General features: G+C 35.7%; 1 protein-coding gene across 5 annotated transcripts in view; it reads left to right on the top strand.

The window, feature by feature from the left end:
• Positions 1-20,000, top strand: part of LOC124429198 (glutathione S-transferase D1-like) — a 49,613-nt gene that overhangs the window by 25,547 nt on the left and 4,066 nt on the right. The window contains exons 2-8 of one of the 5 annotated variants that reach the window (XM_046974150.1): positions 9,585-9,737; positions 13,017-13,227; positions 13,280-13,669; positions 13,846-13,904; positions 14,027-14,168; positions 14,295-14,462; positions 14,676-16,348. In XM_046974150.1, the coding sequence (XP_046830106.1) occupies positions 13,529-13,669; positions 13,846-13,904; positions 14,027-14,168; positions 14,295-14,462; positions 14,676-14,825 (660 nt within the window). In that variant the 5' untranslated portion in view covers positions 9,585-9,737; positions 13,017-13,227; positions 13,280-13,528 and the 3' untranslated portion in view covers positions 14,826-16,348. Of the gene's footprint in view, positions 1-9,584; positions 9,738-13,016; positions 13,670-13,845; positions 13,905-14,026; positions 14,169-14,294; positions 14,463-14,675; positions 16,349-19,935 lie in introns of those variants that run through there. The other 4 variants (XM_046974152.1, XM_046974155.1, XM_046974151.1 and 1 more) reach the window with 4 other exon arrangements.

Raw genomic sequence — 20,000 nt, 5'->3', positions numbered from 1 at the left:
TCATCGTTGAATCTAACTGCATGGTAAAACATTAACGTTCTCGCGGCATGTACCTATCTATCTACCTACTAGGCTGCGTGTACGTACAAGAGTCTATGCGTGCAAAGTTATATTAAACATACACAAGCGATGCTAAGAGAAAGAGAGAGAGAGAGGGAGAGACAGAGAGAGAGAGAGAGGAAGAGAGAGAGAGAGAGTAAGAATGAGTGGGAGAAAAAGAGGGATAGAGAGAGAGAATAAGTGGGAGAAAAGAGGGGTAGAAAGAGAGAGAGATAGAGAGAGAGATAGAGAGAGAGAGAGAGTGAGGGAGGGAGAGAGATAGAGAGGGAGAGAGTTACCGTCACCACAAGAGATCGTGCTGCGGTCGAAGCAGGAAATGAAAGAAAATTAATGTCGACGTACGAAGGGGGTGTACTCTCGCGTGTTTCGACGTTTTCACGGAGTTAATTGCATTCGTCGCCTTAACATAAAGCTCTCCTCGTTATTTTTTATTACTAATCGTAGTAGTCTGGAAAATAAAATCAATTTGCAACGATTCCAAACAATGCATACATTTGTATCTCATACATAACATTTGTGCTTACATGCCTACATTCGATAGGAAGAATAAGTGTTTCTCCTTTCGAGAGAATAGAAATTCCTTTAGTATTATTAAATTATCATTAATCAGAGATAATAAGTTCATTTTAGAATTAAAATTTTCTTTATCGTCTTTCGTGAAATTAAAATCTATTTATAATATGAATTTACGTGATACGAAGGAGTATAAATTTGTATCTCTCTTTCTCTCTCTCTCTCTCTCTCTCTCTCATGGAAAAGGGTACGTGAAAAAAATTGTGTTTTTTTTTCTTTTATCGGAGAAGTTCATTTACTAATTACTATATCATTAATCAGGCGAGCTTAGCCAAAGTCCGTTTAGTAAGTGTTCATATCGCGTTTAAATGTCTTTGGAGAATTTGAAGAGAAAATTTGTGAGGAGTGGGAGGGTGGGAGGTGTGGAGAAGACGCGTGATAAACGAAAACGTGTGATAGCAAAGCGATGCTCGGTTTCTTGTTAGACGATACGCTCTTCAGCGTTCTTCAACGAACGATAATCGAGGAAGATGGGATGGGCATCGGTACGGACGATGGAGATAAGGAGTAAGTAGGTACAACCGAGAGGATAATACCGCTAATCGTCCCGTACCTCCCATGTATTCTCAGTTGGTGCTCGCTTGGCAAGCTGCGATTGATAATCGTTCGGGTAACGTTAAAGCAAACCCTTTACCATCAGCACGTCGTTTCGTTCAAAGCTTTAAGCCATTTTGCTTAAAAGGTCAACGAAACTTTAGCTCGTAGCTTTGGAAAGCTACGGAAGGGTCGGTCCATCAATCCTTAACGGGCTGCATCGATTTTACCAACCATGAAGACCGACTTTAGCTGTTTTTAACTTTTACGATAACTCGAATGCAATACGAAAAGGCGCACACCGTCATAGAATTTCTATTAATGTCATTCCCTTTGATCCGGAAACGAAAATAGAGAGAGAGAGAGAGAGAGAGAGAGAGAGAGAGAGAGAAAGTAAAACTAAAAAAAAAGAAATGTAGCAAATAAAAAAGAATAAGAAATAGTTTGAAATTATTTATGGAACATAAAACGTTTCGATCATTTGATAGAAATGTAAGTTGAAGTAGTAATTTTGGCACTTAACAAGAAGGAGAAGAAGAAGAAGAAGAAGAAGAAGAAGAAGAAGGGATGAGGGAAACCTATTTAGAAATACGTTTAAGGTTCGAATCAACGACGGATGTGGATTGGAGAAGGATGGGAGCTCCGTTGTTTGTTCCGTCTTTGATGTTGTTTCTGATGTTGTCACAGCTTTCGGTTGTGTACAACTTGTATTCAATGAAGGAAGACGAGCTTACCTTCTGTTTACGTAGTCGAGGCTTCGGGGAAGAAAGGACCGATGCCCGTTTGAAAGAGAGAGAGAGAGAGAGAGAGAGAGAGAGAGAGAGAGAGAGAGTCCATGGTCTATGAAATTTCAGTAGTTTAGTCTCGGAAAATCGAGAATAAACGATCTCGAACGATCGATTTCGAAAATAAATATCTACGTAATAAAAAATTTCTCTCGACACGACAAATCTAATCGGTATCGAGATCGAATCGATCGAATCGATCGAATCGACTAAAGAAAGAGATACGAATAACGCGTGGACGAGAGGGTGGAAATGGGATGAGAGAAAGAGAGAGAGAAAGAGAGAGAGAAAAAGAGAGAGAGAGAGAGAGAGAGAGAGAGAGAAAGAGAAGTTCAGCTTAATGGGACGACATCGGTGATCGTAAACTAGTAGACGGACGTCGATATTGAATTACTCAAGAATTGTTCGAACTTACTACCACTGGCTATCATTGTTGCAGGAAACAAGAGTTTGTAAGAATAGCTCTTCTAACTCCTGTCAAAAGGTATATATACTCTCGGTTGTCGTAGAAATGCGAAAGCACTGTGTTCTATAGACAAGGGAGAAAAAAGAGAGAGAGAGAGAGAGAGAGAGAGAGAGAAAATAAGGGTGGCTTTACACGGTCACGAGAAACACGTCGACGTTTCTGATGCCGATCTATAAAATAGAGAAACGGCTGAATCTTCGAAGCAGATGGCGGTATTCCGCGTGCGAGAAGTCATGTACGAACGTATGTAGGTAATGCGATAGAGAGTAGGAAGATAAAAAGGAAGAAGTAGAAGAAGAAGAAGAAAAAGAAGAAGAAGAAGAGAGAGAGAGAGAGAGAGAGAGAGAGAGAGAGAGGTAGCTAGCTAGCTCTGAAAATAAGTTTGAGGCGGTTATGGGGGGCCACGAGCCTTAACAAAATTCTTTACAAGTCGAGCGAAGCCGTTCTTTATCCGATTTCATCGTAAAACCCGCACGTAGCGAAACACAATGAGTATGAGAGAGACAGAGAGAGAGAGAGAGAGAGAGAGAGAGAGAGAGAGAAAGAGAGAGAGAGAGAGAAATAGTACAGATAGAATCGTCCCACGTTTTAGCCGGAAGTTTATATCATAATCTTATACGCGGATACTCTCGAAGGAGGAGGAACACAGCTTAAATCTTAAATTTCTCTGAAATCCCGTTATCCGCTTCCGTCATAATTCCGGCCGCCAGAGGGGTTGGCGAGACGCTCACAATAGTTTTCCATGAGAATCCAGCACCTTTTCAAGGTAAAATTCATATTAACGCGGCCGGATGTTTCAAGAAGTGGTAGTGGAAGTGTGAGATACACATGCCTTCTCTCTCTCTCTCTCTCTCTCTCTCTCTCTCTCTCTCTCTTTCTCTCTTCCCTTCTTTCTCTTTCTCTGCACGTGAAATTAACCCAAAATTCTATTACCCGTGTCCCCACTTAATTTGCAATAAAACCATGAGATTTTAACATCACTTCACCGTAACGTATTCCAGCGATGATCCTGTGGGACGAACGAATTTTAACGTTCCCTTTTAGTCGTCCTTTTCCTCCATCTACTCCTTCTTCTTCTTCTTCTTCTTCTTCTCGTAATTGCTTCAAGCGTTTCTAAAGCATCAAAATCATATTACACGTTGTTTCTACTACATACCAGACTTATACACGACAAAGGGTCAAAGAAACCCCACGCATATGTATATATGTATGTATGTATATATGTATGTATGTATATATGTATGTAGTACGTATGTATTTATATGTAACACCTACCTACTGAATCTTCTTCTCCTCTCTCTCTCTCCTTCTTTCTTCATTGCATTACAGCTTTGGATCGTTTGCTCCTCGCATTCTTCCATATGAATTATGAGGAAAAATTCCTAGCTTGATTTCTCTACGATTATAATTCTCTCTTTCTTTCTTTCTTTCTTTCTTTCTTTCTTTCACTTTCTCTCTCTCTCTCTCTCTCTCTCTCTCTCTTTCTTTCTACGCGGATAAGAAAATAAAGCAGCGACAGATATATGAGAGTTACCAAGGATAAGACAGAGAAGAGAAGAGTAAAAGCGTGCTGATACCAACGTGGAGAAAACTTTTTAGTCGTTGTCTCTGAGCGTTAGCGCTACTACCACTAGACAAAAAGGACGAAAGATGGTAGTCTAGAAAAAGAAAGAGAAAAGAAAGAGAGAGAGAGAGAGAGAGAGAGAGAGAGAGAAAGAGAGAGAGAGAGATAGATAGATAGATAGATAGAGAGAAAGGTAAAAAGAAAACAGTGAGGGAAAGAAAGAAGAAGAGAAGGTTTAACGCCATAATAATTCTGTCTACTGGCTATAAAGCGGAAAGTCTCACGGATTTACTATATGTTTTATGCAATTCACGATGTAGTATGCAAATCGGTTACGTTCGCACCTCGTCGCGTGTTACTACCAGCGAAATAGAAAATTATTCAATCGTCGAGGAGTTAGTTCGTTGAATATATATATATATATATATTTTTTTTTTCTTTTTTTTTCTTTTTTTTTTCTTTTTTTTTTTTTTTTTTTTTTTTTTTTCATCAATATTTCCGATACTATGATTAATAGAATCGAATCGTTGAAAAAATGAGAGTGTAATAAAATAATAAATTATTATCGACTGAAAAAAATATATCTGACGGGGAAATAAAAAGAAAGAGAAAAAAAAAAGGACAAAGGGGAAGTTTCATTAGGACAATAAACTAAGGCAGTTTTATCTGATATATATATATATATATATATATATATATATATATACATATGTGTGTGTGTGTGTATTATCATTTAAATTTGAAAAAATAGTCGATCGATAATGGCCTCGTAAAAGGAATGAAGCCATTGTAACAACGTGGAATAGCGAAGATCCGATGCGATAACGTTTCGCATTATTTCCACATAGGCGAATTACTTATGCACCCTTTACAACGCAATGTTTCACGCATACCGTGCACGCTCATCGAGATATACCCACCTACTTTCCTGATGCTTGTAAGTAGCCTACTGTCGTTAATCGGCCATACGTATCGCATTATGAGGCATAGTCCTAACTTAATTAATCGAACATGCACTCTAAGTAGAAACTTACCCTGATCTCTTTTCGTCAATAAGACTGTGGATAATATCAAGTGAATCTGTCAAAAGTTTCTATGCTAAATGCAATTCCTTTACTGTTAAGCATCGAACAGGCCCTTAAGCAATCTCCTAATGCTCTTTGATGATTATCCTTTGTTCGCTTAGATCCTTTTCCCTTATCAAAGTGTAGGATCTGTATTTGATACGTTTATACGAAACTGCGTTTGGCAAGTTAGAGAAAGAGACAGAGAGAAATATATATATATATATATTTATAGATAGAGAGAGAGGGAGAGAGAGAGAGAGAGAGAGAGAGAATCATTTGTATTATACATTTACCTATTCTGTTACTAATTCCTTTCTCTCTCTCTCTCTCTCTCTCTCTCTCTCTCTCTCTCTCTCTTTCCCTCGATCTGCCGCATGGTTGACCTAAAGGCCAAAACGCGTACACTACGAGTGTGCTTTTGGTTCATCGCGCGTCATACCCACCGTTACAGACAAGCCTGCACAAAATTGTCCGTATCTCGCGGCCGCATTTTCGAGCATACCCTTTCTCCTCACCCTCCTTCTCCAGCTGTAACACTCTAGCCAGACCGTTTCGCTTCTACATGGCTCTTCCGTTAACGTGAATCGCCGATGTGCGTTCGTTCCTGCACGACGAGAAAATGGAAACGTTAGCAGACCGTTAGTCAAAATTAATATCTGTATATATTTATATATATATATATACACATATACATACACATACATATACATATATATATACATGTATGTATGTATATATTAATGTATATAAATAGATCTTTAGAATACATGTACATAAATATATATATATATATATATATATATATATATGTATATATATATATATGTATATATCCAAACCCATCTGATTCTCAGGACACGTTGTTCCCTCGGTGCTTAGAAGTGAATGCAGGTATTAGGTATGAACTCGATGATTTAGTAGCGATCAGTAATTTGCAGCTGTGTATGGTTATCCTCCAGATAGAAGGAACCAATGTCTTCAATTCACTTTAAATCACTTCAGTTATTATTATTCCACTTGAAGGCAATTCATTGGGTTAATATTTTCAACGTATGTCAATACTCATTCGTTATCGTCTCTTTAAAATTCTTTAAATAGTTTAGAAATCTTTTGTTTTCTTATTTTCTCTCTTCTCTTCTCTCTCTCTCTCTCTTTTTTTTTTCCTGAGAAGAAATCTCGTCGAAAATAATCAAGTGGCCGAGCAAACGGATATTGAACAGCCAAGTAAATTCAAGGTATCTCGTTGAGAATTATCGGAACACTTGGAGTAAGCTAAGACTTTGTAGAAAGTTTTGTTTGATTTCTGCAGGAGTCAGAGAGAAAAAGAGAGAGAGAGAGAAATTTCGTTATAATTCAGTAAGTTTCAGTCTTTGACTATCTTTTTCTAGGATTCCCTCATACAAATAGTTCTTATAACGATAGGAATATATATATATATATATATATATATATATATATATGTATATACTTGGGAACAGCGTGGAATAACTTTCAAAAGGTTTCCTAAGTTCTCTCGATTCCAGTCGAACTAGAACGATCGAGAAATGGGATAAGTAAGGTAAGGTAAAGGGTGACTAAGTTACATTGTATGTAGGTATGTAACACAACATTCTCATTCCATATGCGTTAGGAGAAGTAAAATGGCTGTTAGGAAGAGGATAGAAGTACTCGATTCGACGTTTATCGCGCTGATTCAAGCGAGTACTAAGTTACGACAAAACGTTGTTACCCCTCAAAGCTCGTTTCCTTCACCTTCGTCGCTTACATGCCGTTCGAAACAAGGGATGGGGAAAGAAGAAAGAGGAAGAGAAGAAGGAGTAAGCGAGAGAGAGCGGGGCGGGGCGGGGCGGGGCCAGGCGGGGGGGGAGGTTTTGCTAGTGTAGAAGGAGGTGTGTGCGCTAGGAGGTATAACGAGCATGCTTCGTTACAAGCAATCCCCACGGTGGCAACTCGCGAAAGCTGACGGAGACTAACGCGTACCTCGAAGATGTTTCTAACTTGCTCGGGAACTCGTTGGAACTCGTAACGTCTTTGCTACTTCTCCAGTGACAACGTGAGCTTCTAGAAGGGGTTAGTAGGAAGGAAAGGGAGTGAGAATAACACACACATACAGAGAAAGAGAGAGAGAGAGAGAGAGAGAGAGAGGAAGTGAAGAAGAGGGTGGAATTGGGAGTTGCACGTTGGAGATGTATAGAAGAGACGAGAGATCAGCTCGTCCCGAGTCTTTCTCTCGATTCCATTCCGTAGATCTACGAGCGTTTTCTCCTTTCTCCCACTCCTCCTCCACCTCCTCCTCCTCCTACTACTACTACTCTTTCTCCTTCTTTTCCTCCCCCATCCCTTCTCTTTCTTTTTCTTCTTCTTTTTCTTCTTCTTTCTCACCATCGACGACTACGACGACTACGACGACGACGACGGAAGCTTTGATCTTCTCTTCTCTCTCTCTCTCTCTCTCTCTCTCTCTCTCTCTCTCTCTCTCTATCTATCTCTCTCTCTTCTCTTTCGTTTTGCCCTCTCCTTTTCTCTTGCTCTCTTTCTTTTACGCTTTCCTAGAAAAGAAAATATTCTAACGCCTCCTTTGCCACTGTTACCGTGACATCTTTGACTTCATTGACCATACCTTCTTCTCCCCCAACTCTTTTTCAAACTCAAAAAGCGTCCTCTCGTCGTTCCAAATACGATGCGAATAAAGAAAAAGAGAAAGGCATATGAATCCGTCTCTCTCTTTCTCTCTCTTTCTCTCTCTCTCTCTATCTCTCTCTGTCATTCTCCCTCCAACCTCTCCTCCCCCTCTATCTCACTCCAACATTTTACTTATACCAGTCTAGTTCACGCTTTCCATAATCGCGACGTAGATGCCAATAATTTTCCAAGCGTTCAATTGAGAAAAGAAATCCGTTACTGTCTTTCCATTTTCTTTTTTATATTTCCTTATCGTCTCGATAGAAATATTAAGCGGAAATCTCCATATTTCATTAATTCCACGTCTCAATTTCCTTTTACGTCCTTAGACGGATGAAATTTTAGACGAATTATCGACGCGTCTATCTATTGAAATATTTTAACAATTTTTTGACGAATCAAAAATATATGCTTACGACGAATGAATTTTTGATTATTTACGAGACATCTTCGACATACATATATTTTATCAAAGACGATCGTGTTTGATTTTTAATTGGATGATAGCCAAGGACGGAGGGGAGAACAAAGGGTGAAGAGTAGGTGGGGCAGGAGTGTGGGGCAGGAGTGTGGGGCAGGAGTGTGGGGCAGGGGTGTGGGGCAGGGGTAACGTGAAGGAAATACCTCGTGAAATTTTAATTATTAAATATCACAGGAGACAGTTTCTTCTGTATTAATTAACTATTCCTTTCCTTAACTCTACTAATTTAAGCAAATACGATATAAACCTAGACCGACCAATCGCCATTTGCCTTTAGTTCATCGTAGTAGAACGGGTAGGAAAAGAATTTGGTTTGATTAAGTAAATATTGCGAGAAGCCGTCCGCAGGTAAATATTGTATCCCACACGTATGTAAGCATGGAATACGAATTTCTGGGTAAGCTTGAATACGGAAGAGATTTTGAGCACACAGCATGCGCGAATGAACTCGCATATCGAGAAACATTTGTGCACCTACCATATATATATATATATATATATATATATATATATATATATATATATATATATATATATATATCGATTTCTTATGCGGACAGCGTTGTTTCAAAATTAAATTTAATTTACTAATAATACATAGTAAATTTAGATTCGAAGCTGGCTTTATTTTTTTTTTATACACCCTTTCTTTCCCCTCTTTTTTTTCTTTTTTCGTATGTGTGTCATTATTTTCTCCTCGTCGTCGTTACTGCATTAAAAAGAGAAAAAAAAAAGAAAAAAAAAGAAAAAGAAAAAAGAAAAAGGAAAGAAAAATACGAAATACAACTTCGCAAATCCACAGTGGCCGATCATAACACACGAATGACTTCTTCGTGTCAATGAAATCGCGGAAATCGGGAAATATATATTTATAGCTTCGATACATAGACACATACATGCATGCATACATAGACATTTTATAAACGCATATCTATATAGTATCGAACATCGATATACGGTATAGTAATGATTGAACTATTCGTTTGAAATAATTTAGAATCTTCGACCGATCGATACATCAATGCCGATCAATAATTATTATAACTAAAGATTTTTATCAGTCAATGAACTTAATCGATTGATTGAACGTGACAAAGAATTAGATGTCGGTTCAACAAACGTATTCATCTTGATTCAATGTATTTCATATGACGATGAAATGTACAATTTCAATGGGGGTTGGAGGGGGGGGGGAGGGAGGGTTGGTTTATTATATTTCCTTAGTTACAAATGTTCGATTGAAAATTTCAACGAACTGTATAAACCATCTTTCTTTTAAAGTTACGCTTATCCGATAGGTCGATTCTTTTCCGCGAAACAACGTTAATGTGATTTATTTGACGATTTCAAAAGAACCGTTCGTCTCTTTCAGTTTCCATCCTACTGGATCCGGTTGGACTAATCGATAGTGTCGTACTAGGGAGACACGCCCGGCGCTTGCTACGATATTTTCCCAAACGAAAGGGAAGCACCTGACACCGATCGATGACCAACCAATGTCGTCGTTCTGTTTTATCCATCGTTGGTAAAGAAACATTGATATTTTCTATTTTTCTTATTTTTCCTATTTTTCCTATTTCTCTTTTTCACCCTCCCATTCTCCCTTTTTATTCTTCTCTCGTCTCATCCCTTCCCTTTTTCTTCTTTTCCCTTCTCTTCTCTTCTCATCTCATCTCTTTTATTTTCCTTTCTTCGCTTCACGAGGATCTATACGCGTTTGAGTTATAAATTTTCAATCGTAATTTCTTCGTCCTCCCGTTTTATACGTTTCACGTGAAAGATCCCATCGTGATCTCGAAGACATAAATCACCGTCGGAATTCTGTCGAGATCTGAATTGCCGACGTGAAGTAACGTTCCAGGTAAGGGGGGTGTGTGGTTGGGTGGTTGGGTGGTTGGGTGGTTGGAGATTCAAACAAAAAAAGAAAAAAAAAAAAAAGAAAAAAGGAAAAAGGAAAAAAAAGGATGAAAAAAAGCGAAGGAAAAAAAAAAGAAAGAAGATTAAAAAAGAAAAAAAGGGATAGGAATAGAAAAAGAAACTAGAAGAACAACTGAAATAAAGAAAAATGAAAGAATTTCTTTGTCGAAGAAAAAGTATCGAACTGTGTTTCTCTTACTTTTCTTCGTTAGATTTATGTTCACGACGGATGAGAAAGAGTTATCCTCGGTTTCTTGCTACCCTTGATCTCGATCGCGAGAATGCAAATCGCGTTTTCTCGCTTTGTGGCGCTGTTCGCGACGAAAAGCGTTTGCACACCAGGGACAGACAACCGTCATGCTCGCTTAACGGTGCATTCCAATTAACGTCGGTTGATAAACGACCGCTATTAGCCGCTTAGTTTAAAACTTTTCGAGTTGAAGCTCTCGTTCGTGGAATCCCAGGCGTGCATTTGCTAAATAATCGAATTAAACTCAATCATACGTTTCCTTGTTTTTTTTTTCTTTTTTTTTTTTTTTTTTTTTTTACCGGTACAGACTAATTTTTCAAAGTGGTTCTTCGTTAGGGCAACATTTCTTTTTCTCCATTTTCTCTTCCCTTTTTTCTTTTTCTTTTTACTCTTTAACTTTTCTCTCTTTTCTTTTTTTTTTTTCCTTTTAATTTTCTTTCCTTTTTTTTTTTCTTTCCTTCTGTTAACAAAAATATTCCCCGCGCGCGACTCACAACAATCGCGTTTGATATTTAGCGATAGTGTATTATCATTACGTCAACCGATGAAATGTACAATTTTAGAACTATTTTAATACTCCTTCGCGATACTCATATTATAGTCGCGCGGTAATAATAACATATTCATTTTTAACATCGATTAAATATAATAAAATGAAATAAAATACAAAAGGAAGGGAGAGTTGAGTGGGGAGTTGAGAGCTGGGCCGAGCGCGGCGAGAAAGGCGGAGTGAGATGGGAGAGTGTAGGGAAAATAATAATAATAATAATAATAATAATAGTAATAGTAATAATAATAATAAAAAAAAAAAAAGAAAAGAACTCGAAACGGCTAAAACGGCTTCATGAAAATTTTTCGTCGACGATCCTAGTCTCTCGTGCGCTTAGCCCCGGGTCATTTTAAAGCGGCTGCCGTGACGTGCTTCGCTGTGAATCACAATTATATTGCCGTAATAATTCACATATAATTGTTGCTGGAAATGAGATCGCGTCCAGGTCTCCCAGGTGGCGACAATAACGAAAGAAATTTATTGAGATAAATGGAAAGCTGCAAATAAAAGTGAACGAGCTAGACTAGCTACCCTAGCTAGATACCCTACCTAGCTAGCTACCCTACCTAGCTAGCTAGCTAGCTAGCTACTCGAATATCACTACTCTTTAAAAGCACCCTTGTAAGAGCGTTTATTATTCGCGTTGTCTCGAAAATTCTCGGCTTACTTTTCTTTATATGTATATATATATATATGTATATATATATATATATATATATATATATATATTTCTTCCATTTCCTTTTTCTTCTTCTTCTTCTTCTTCTTCTTTTTTTTTTCTATTTCATCCTACATCGTCCTTTTCCATCTTTTTTCTTTTTTCTTTCTTTCTCTTTTCTTTTTCTTTTTTTTTCCCCTTTCTTTTTTTTTCTTTTTTTTCTTATATAATTTTCATACGATTTTTTTGACCGATTGTTATTCGAGTAGAATAATAATATCGTTGGCTTCGGTTATATTTCCCGTTACATTAATGTACCTCGACGGAGCCTTTATTATTGTGCGAATACGCCCCATGAAATTAACGTCTTCGTTTCATTCGACTACTACCGCAAAAGGTTTCCATTTGAATAATTTGCGCGTCTCGCCGTTACCACCGCGTAAAGTGCTGCGTCGAAATTATGTATGCGATATTCTCCGAAATAACAAAAATATACTGAGTTCTTCTTTGAAGGTACTATCAGCTCACGTTGGAGACTTTGAACACGGTCAAAATGTAATTTTTAGATCATTAGCATAACGTGACCTCCTCCTCTCCACTACCCCCCTCCATCCTCCTCCTTCTCCTCCTCTTCTTTGACTAAAGCAAATCCTGTATGAAAGGTCAGCTGTTTGCTTGATATAACTAAAGAAAGAAAGAGACAAAAAAAGGAAGAGAAAAAGAGAGAGGGAGAGAGAGAGAGAGAGAGAGAGAGAGAGAGAGAGAAGGAATAAAAAAGAAGAAGAACGAGAGGATATATTTCATTTAAAAAAAAAAAAAAAAAAAAAAAAAAAAAGAAAAGGTACGAGTGAATGAAAATATTTAGAGTTATATATAATAGTCGAATAAGTAAGACGAAGATAGAAAAGAAATAATATCAAGGTCTTCGTTTCGTTGTTTGCCATTATCGTCATAGTAACCCCGCTTATAGGAAAGTATTCTATAAACCTCTAAGCGACATATTACTTTTGGTCATTCCTTAGTTCGTTGTACATCGTGTCATACGTGTGTTCTCTCTATCTATCTCTCTCTCTCTCTCTCACTCGCCATTGAACTAAACCTCCTCGGGTATTAGGTGGTTTCGATGATACTTTGACGCGTCCCTTCGAGTCGATAATAAATCGATTAATTGGAGAGGCATCCTCGTATTTCGAGTATCAGTGATATACGATCATCGATCAATCGAGTTAGGAACACGAGTAAGAGGAAATCAAGGTAGAGGTGTGTACGAGCAATGGACAATCATCATTGAGGAAGATCACAATTAGTTCATTAGCATAAACAAATCAATGAATTTGTTTATTGTTTGAAACAATAATATTTTCTTTTTTTTTTTTTTTTTTCTTTGTGGGCCCCTTTGATCAGTTAAATTATTTTTCTTTTCTTTCAGTTGATAGTGGGGAGGGAAAAGGTGGAGAAAATAGGGATAAATCGGTAGGAATAGATTTTTATCTTTGAAAAAGAATAGTGGTACCTTTTGAAGAGTTCATTCTGGGATAGAAGAGAGAAAGTCTTCTCGCACTGCTGTGCCTGTATAAAATTCCATCGACTATTGTCTTCTTGAGCTCGACAACTCGTTCAGTTGAAACTCGGATCACAAGGTACAAACGCGACAGGAATTCGTATGCGGTTTCCATTTCTTACCCTTTTCAGATTCAAAAGTTTGTCTTAAGTTAACACCTGAAGTATAAAAATCTCGTTTGCTCTTGCGCGGTAGCCAATCGGAGGAAAAAGTGAAAAACGTTTCGGTATAAGTTAAAGGACGAGAATAACGTGAAACGAAGAAGAAAGAAAGAAAGAAAGAAAGAAAGAAAGAAAGAAAGCAAAAAAGAAAGAAAGAAAGAAAGAAGAAGAAGAAGAAGAAGAAGAAGAAAAGGATCTCTTTTCTGGTGAAACGGCAAGATGCCGATTGATTTTTATTACTTTCCACTGAGTCCACCTTGCCGAATGATTTTATTGCTCGGCAAAGCGATAGGTGTGCACTTCAACTTGATATCGATCAACCCACTCAAGGGTGAACAAATGAAGGCAGAATTTTTAAAGGTTCCATTCTCGTACGATAATAAATTTTCTCTTTTATTTTCTTTTTGTAAAAGAAGGAAAGAAAGATGAAGAAGAAGAAAAAAAAACAAAAGAAAAAAAAAAAAGAAAAAAAAAAGAAACGAAAAAGAAGAAAAAAATAAATCTCTTCAAATTCATCGGAAATAAATTCTTTTCAGATAAATCCAGAGCATACTATACCAACTATAAACGACAATAACGTCGTTTTATGGGAAAGGCAAGTATGCGTTTTATCTCTTAAAATAAAAATGATTCTTCGGAATATGATCGACGTATTATATGATAAACTTTTTTTTTCTTTTTTTTTTTTTTTCCTTTTCTTTTCTTTTCTTTTTTTAGTCGAGTAATAATGCAATATCTCGTTGAGAAATATGCCAAAGACGATGCGCTTTATCCCAAGGATCCTAAAAAACGTGGTATCGTAGATCAAAGATTATATTTTGATATTGGCACATTGTACGAGAACATCGACAAATGTTACGTAAGTTTCGTTACAATGTTCTTGTTTTCTTTTCACCTTTTTTTCTTTATTTTTTCTTTTTGTTTTTTTTTTTTTTTCGTTTTGTTCTTAGAATAATCCAATTTATATCGAATTCTTTCATTTTAGTTTCCTATATACTTGGGAATGAAGGATACCATCGATGAGAAGATTTTTCGAAATTTGGAAAAATCTTGCGAGATATTGAATACATTTTTAGATTCCAATGATTTCGTTGCCGGTGAAAATTTAACCATCGCCGATTTTAGCATATCGACGAGTATCGTTGTATTAAAGGTTTGTTATAATTAATATAATTTTCTTAATTTTCTAATAATTTTTTTATCGATCGTCGATGAGTCTTCGTATAATAGATTATTTTTATACAGACATATATACACACACACACACACACACACGCACGCACGCACGCACGCACATACACATAAGCATGTACAATCTCTGAAATGAAATTTTACTCGTTTATCTTATCAATATTGTTTGTCATAGAATTTTGAATTCGATATTGGCCGTTATGATAATGTGGATGCTTGGTACGATCGATGCAAAACCATAATGGAAAAATTTGGTTTCGAGAAGATTCATGCACCCGGTAATAAAGCATTCAATGAAGGTTATCATGCTAATTTGGCGAAGTAGTTTAATTAAGTAAAATATAGTTTAGCCAACGTTGTAATACACGTTTATCTGCCAATTGAAAATTAAACACAATTCCTCGTCCTCGTTCATTTAGTTGTCGCGTATCATAAAGAAAAAGTTAGAGAAAGAGAGAGAGAGAGAGAGAGTGAGAAAGAGAGAAAGAGATAGACAGAAAAAGGGAACTATCGAAAGAGCAAACTTTTTTAATAAAAGCTCAGAGCTTGTATAAACTTCACGCATCGTTTCTCCTTGCCATTGAAACGCGCGCCGTTTCCCGTCGCGGAGACCGCGTGCGGAACGTTTTAAGGTCCCTAAATTCCGTTACTGAACATTCCCAGTTTTATATTGTTGTACCATGGACTGAGGAATATTTCGACGAAAGAGTGGCAATATCTCATAGGATAATTCTAATGTATCATTATTATTTGATTTTTATTTGGCCATAGGGGAAGGGAAGGGAGGAGGGAAATTGAAAATTTCTATGAGATTTCATTCAAAAAATAATTTACTCTATATATATATATATATATATTTCATTTTTAATGTCAATCGTTTCTTCAGATACACGATTGTATTTCAACGAAGCAATAAAAATAAGAAATAAAAATAAAAAATAAAAAAACAAAAAGAAAGGGAGAGAGAGAGAGAAAATAAGGAAGAAACGCAAGCTGACATATATTTTCTTTCATTTTTTTTTCTTTTTTTTTTTTTTTTTTTGCACGTCGAGTAAACATTTGAAGGAATTACACGTTCGACCGAGCGCGTTGTTTATATTTTCTTTTTTTTTTTTTTTTTGTTTTTTTTTCTTTTTGCCTTTTTAATCTAAAAACAAAGATAACAAAATCTTCTTATTGAAACGTTTTGAGAGTTAAATAAAAATGTAAACACAATGTAAATACACGATATAAATAGAACGTTAACTCGTCAAGTATCATCGGACTACGTCACCAACAACGTAAATTTTTTTGGATTATGAATAACTTTGTTAACCTATTGTTTACCTATTATTCTGTTTCAAAACAACACGAAATTATTTCCGACTTAAACGAACTCTCGGTAATATCGTGTAAGGTCATTTTCGCGTTAGTCGTTCATTTCAACGTTCAAGCGGAAACATCGGATCGTTGATCCATCTCGTTATTGGAAATATTCAAATTGATTGAACCGTAAGTTAATTAAATATCTTTATGATTGTATTAATATCACAATTAGGAAAATGTCTCTTTAAGATAATAATTATTATATCTCGGATCGATGAAATTATAAATACATTCGTATGTGTTAAAGCATCTAACGTAATGGTTTTTCATTGACATTTCATATTTACCCTAAATCGTACAGAATTAACTTTTAATAATATTAATAATATAAATGTGAATTACATTAATCGTTTCTCTTTTTATTCCTACGATAATAACTTTGGCAAAGTGAAATATAGTATGTGCGGTCTCACGAATTAACCCTTTGAATACGAAAGGCGTCATATATACGCCCTAACAAGTTTATCGATATATACGATAGACGTAAATTATATGCTCATCTAGATTTATATAGAATATGTATATCACATACAAAAATTAATTATTAATTAATAATTCTTTAATTTTTATTATATTTGTTATATTGTTGATATTATCTTAATTATTATTTTATTATTATAATATTATATATAATTATAATATTATTATAATATTATATTTTATTATTTAAAAATATTATTTAATTTTTATTATATTTAATATTATATTTTATTAAATTTTTATTATAAAAAAAAAAAAGAAAAAAAAAAAAGATTACTATAATTTTTTTCTCCTAATTATTATCGATTTAACGAAAAGAATATATAATCAAATCTAATTCCTTTTCAGATCTGTAATTTCATAATTATAAATCTTTATATCTATTTCTATGAATAGTCATCAATTTATACGCGAAACTTTCGTAAAACTAATGTTAAAATTGTAAAAATAAATTTTGTACGTCGTTATAGATTTTGAATTCTTTTTTTTTTTTTCTTTTTCTTTTTATTTTTTTAATTACCAATTAAAATTGAAGGAATGTGCGAAGTTAAATAAATTAAAAATATCTTAGAAAAATTATTACTTTAAAATCGATGAAAAACTTGATACTTTTTGATTTGCTTGCAATTATTTATTTTTTTAATTTCCAAAAGTATAATATATACATACATACATGCATATATATATATATTAGGGGGACCGGAAAGTAATGTCACTTTCTTAAATTAAATTCAAACGAATAAAATTTTTAACAAGTTTTTATTTTTAATCACAATCAAATATCCGACATGCGCAGAAACGACATTACTTTCCGATCCATATTTAAAAAAGTCCATATTTAAAAAAAAAAAAACAAAAAAAAAGAAAGAAAGTAATATATATATATAGTATATTAAAGTAGTATATATATATACTATATATATATACTACCATAAGTAGTCGTAGCGATTGATATGCGAATATCGTGATGTTTGTATTGATGTGTTCTAACCGAGAGTACGCCATAGTCAAAAGGAATGGTAGGACAACTTACGGCGAACATTAAATGTATTCGATGAGATGCTTTAAACTATCGTCGTGTTTCGTGAAATTTATTTACTGTATAAACGGATGAACGTAAAATAGAAAAGAGAGGAAGTCGCTTTATAGCTGATTTTGGTCGATAGTTCGAATAAAAGATGAAAAAGAAAAAGAAAAAGAAAAAGAAGAAGAAGAAGTAGAAGAATAGGACGATTCCGTTTGACAGCGTTAAAATGTACAAGTAACGCGCAGAGATTATTCCATGCGTAATAGAAAACGTATGACACTAATGGAATATAAACCATAAGAAAAGTTTTTAATGGAATTTATGTGGATTACATTACACGATCGTGTCAGCCTTTAATAATTTTCAAACGTTAAAAGGAATATAACGTTAAGGGAATCGAATTGTTTCGTTGGCAGTCGTCATTTTTCTTTCTTTCTTTCCTTCCTTCTTTCTTTCTTTCTTTCTTCCTTTCTTCCTTTTTTGTTTTCTTTCTTTGTTTATCTTTTTTTGATTACACGCGTTCGGTAACAAATGACCGAGGGTCCAACCAATACTTGCCGCTATATGATCCATTCTATTTTCTCTTTCATTTATCTCATTCGATTCTCAATTTTCGTTCAAAACGATTCTGAAAGTTCAATTATTTTTGATTGCTATGCCAATTACAGAGGACGAGATCAACTTGGTCTATCCGTGCAATGAGCGTTACAGTAGTAGGAGGAGGAGGAGGAGAAGGAGGAGGAGGTGGAGCGTAGTATAGGAGGGAGGTAGTGATATGACGGGGGGGAGGGAGGTAGGGTTGGGCAGGGAGCGTTACAGGGATAAAACAGGATGAAAAAGGGAAAAAGGTTCGATGCGTACGATATTTAAAAAAAAAAAAAGAAAAAAGAAAAAAAAAGAAAAAAAAGTAATCGACGAGAAATCATCGAGATCATTGTTGATTATCGTAATTTCAACGGGTTGATGGATTGGGGTGAGATGAGGGAGGGGAATGATTACACGTTGTAATTTTATTCCGTGTCCAATAGCACGGATCGTTGGATATAATCGCCTTAAACTATTTATCTCTTGTTTTTTCTTCCTTCTTTCCTTCTTTCTTTCTTTCTTTCTATCTATCTTTCTTTCTTTCTTGATTTTTCTTTTTTGTCTTTTTTTTCTCTCTTCTTTTGCTTGTGTCGCACTCGAAGAAATATAATTATCGTTCGTTCAGACATAGACACGAGAGAAGCAATTGCGTAACAACAGTCGGCAACACTCGAACTGCTGCCGCTGGTCTTCTTCTTGCTGGATGACGAAGCAGAAATTCGTTTCCGACCGCTCGAAAATCCCCGTTTCTACTTCGAGCAAGGAGGAACCAACCATTCCATTCCATTCCATTCCATTCCATTCCTCTCCTTTCCCTTCCTTCCTTCCTTCCTTCCTTCCTTCCTTCCTTCCTTCCTTCCTTCCTTTCTTCCATCCTTCTTTTCTTCCTTCCTTCCTTCCTTTTCTACGAGATCTCCTGTTCATCCTTCAGAAGTAATAAGATCGTACAACTTGCGCGTTTCACCGGACGTAAAACTTGTGACGAGCATGAAAACGCTTGAAAAAAAAAGGAGGAAAAAAAAAAAAAAGAAAAAGAAGGAAAGAAAAAAGGAAGAAGGAAAGAAAGAAAGATCTAATTGTAATCTTTTTCTCGTTTGGATCAGCTTACGATTTTCCACGGGGATAAAGGTAGGAAGAAATCTTCTTTAATAACGAGCCTTGCAAAAATCTTCGTTTCTTTTCGTTTTTTCTTCTTCTTCCACCTCTTCTTCTTATTCTTCTTCTTCTTATTTTTTAGGACCGAAGTCAATTACTCCTCTCCTTTTTTCTTCTTTTTTTTTTTTCTTTGCTTTCTTTTTCTTTTTTTTTTTTTTTTTATTTTTGTTTTTCCTTTTTCTCATAAGATCATCTGTATTCGAGTTTTTAATTAAAAATCCGAGATTTGTCTATCGTTAAATACACCGATGGTACAGTGGAGGGAGGGAGGAGATAAAAAGAGAGAGAGAGAGAGAGAGAGAGAGAGAAAGAGAAAGTATACTTTAGAGGTTTAAACTCTTGAAAATAATAAGAAACGAAATCAATTTACCGTTCTAAAAGGTTAAATACCGAAGGTAATCGAAAAGGATTCAACTGCTAGATAATTAACGCTAGAGCACGAATTTGCTGCACTTAAACTCGAGTTTCCTTTTGTCTTTTTCTTTTTCTGTTTTTTTTTTTCTTTTTCTTTTTTTTCCTTTTTCTTTCTTTCTTTTCTTGCACTCACCTAACGTTTTTACAAGCAGAGTACTACTATCTTTGCTTTCGTTCTCTGTCTATCTGTATCTCTTTCTCTCTCTCTCTCTCTCTCTCTCTCTCTCTCTCTCTCTCTCTCTCTCTCTCTCTTTGTCTATCGCATCCACACACACACACATACACATATACAGATACACGCACGCAGTCGTTAGAAACACGCGCGGTCAAGTAAGTCGAGCGTATAAAATGGTTCGCTATCCAAAGGACTCTCCTTCGTGCCTTTAGAAAACTTCTTCTCGATTCACAGACAACGTCGTTGTCCCGTGGGCGTATTCGAACTCGAAGGGATCATTTGCAAGAACCAAAGGAAGA

Source organism: Vespa crabro, chromosome 14, assembly GCF_910589235.1.
Source record: "Vespa crabro chromosome 14, iyVesCrab1.2, whole genome shotgun sequence".
In the NCBI taxonomy this organism is placed as follows: domain Eukaryota; kingdom Metazoa; phylum Arthropoda; class Insecta; order Hymenoptera; family Vespidae; genus Vespa; species Vespa crabro.
This window is presented reverse-complemented; position numbering and strand designations above follow the sequence as displayed.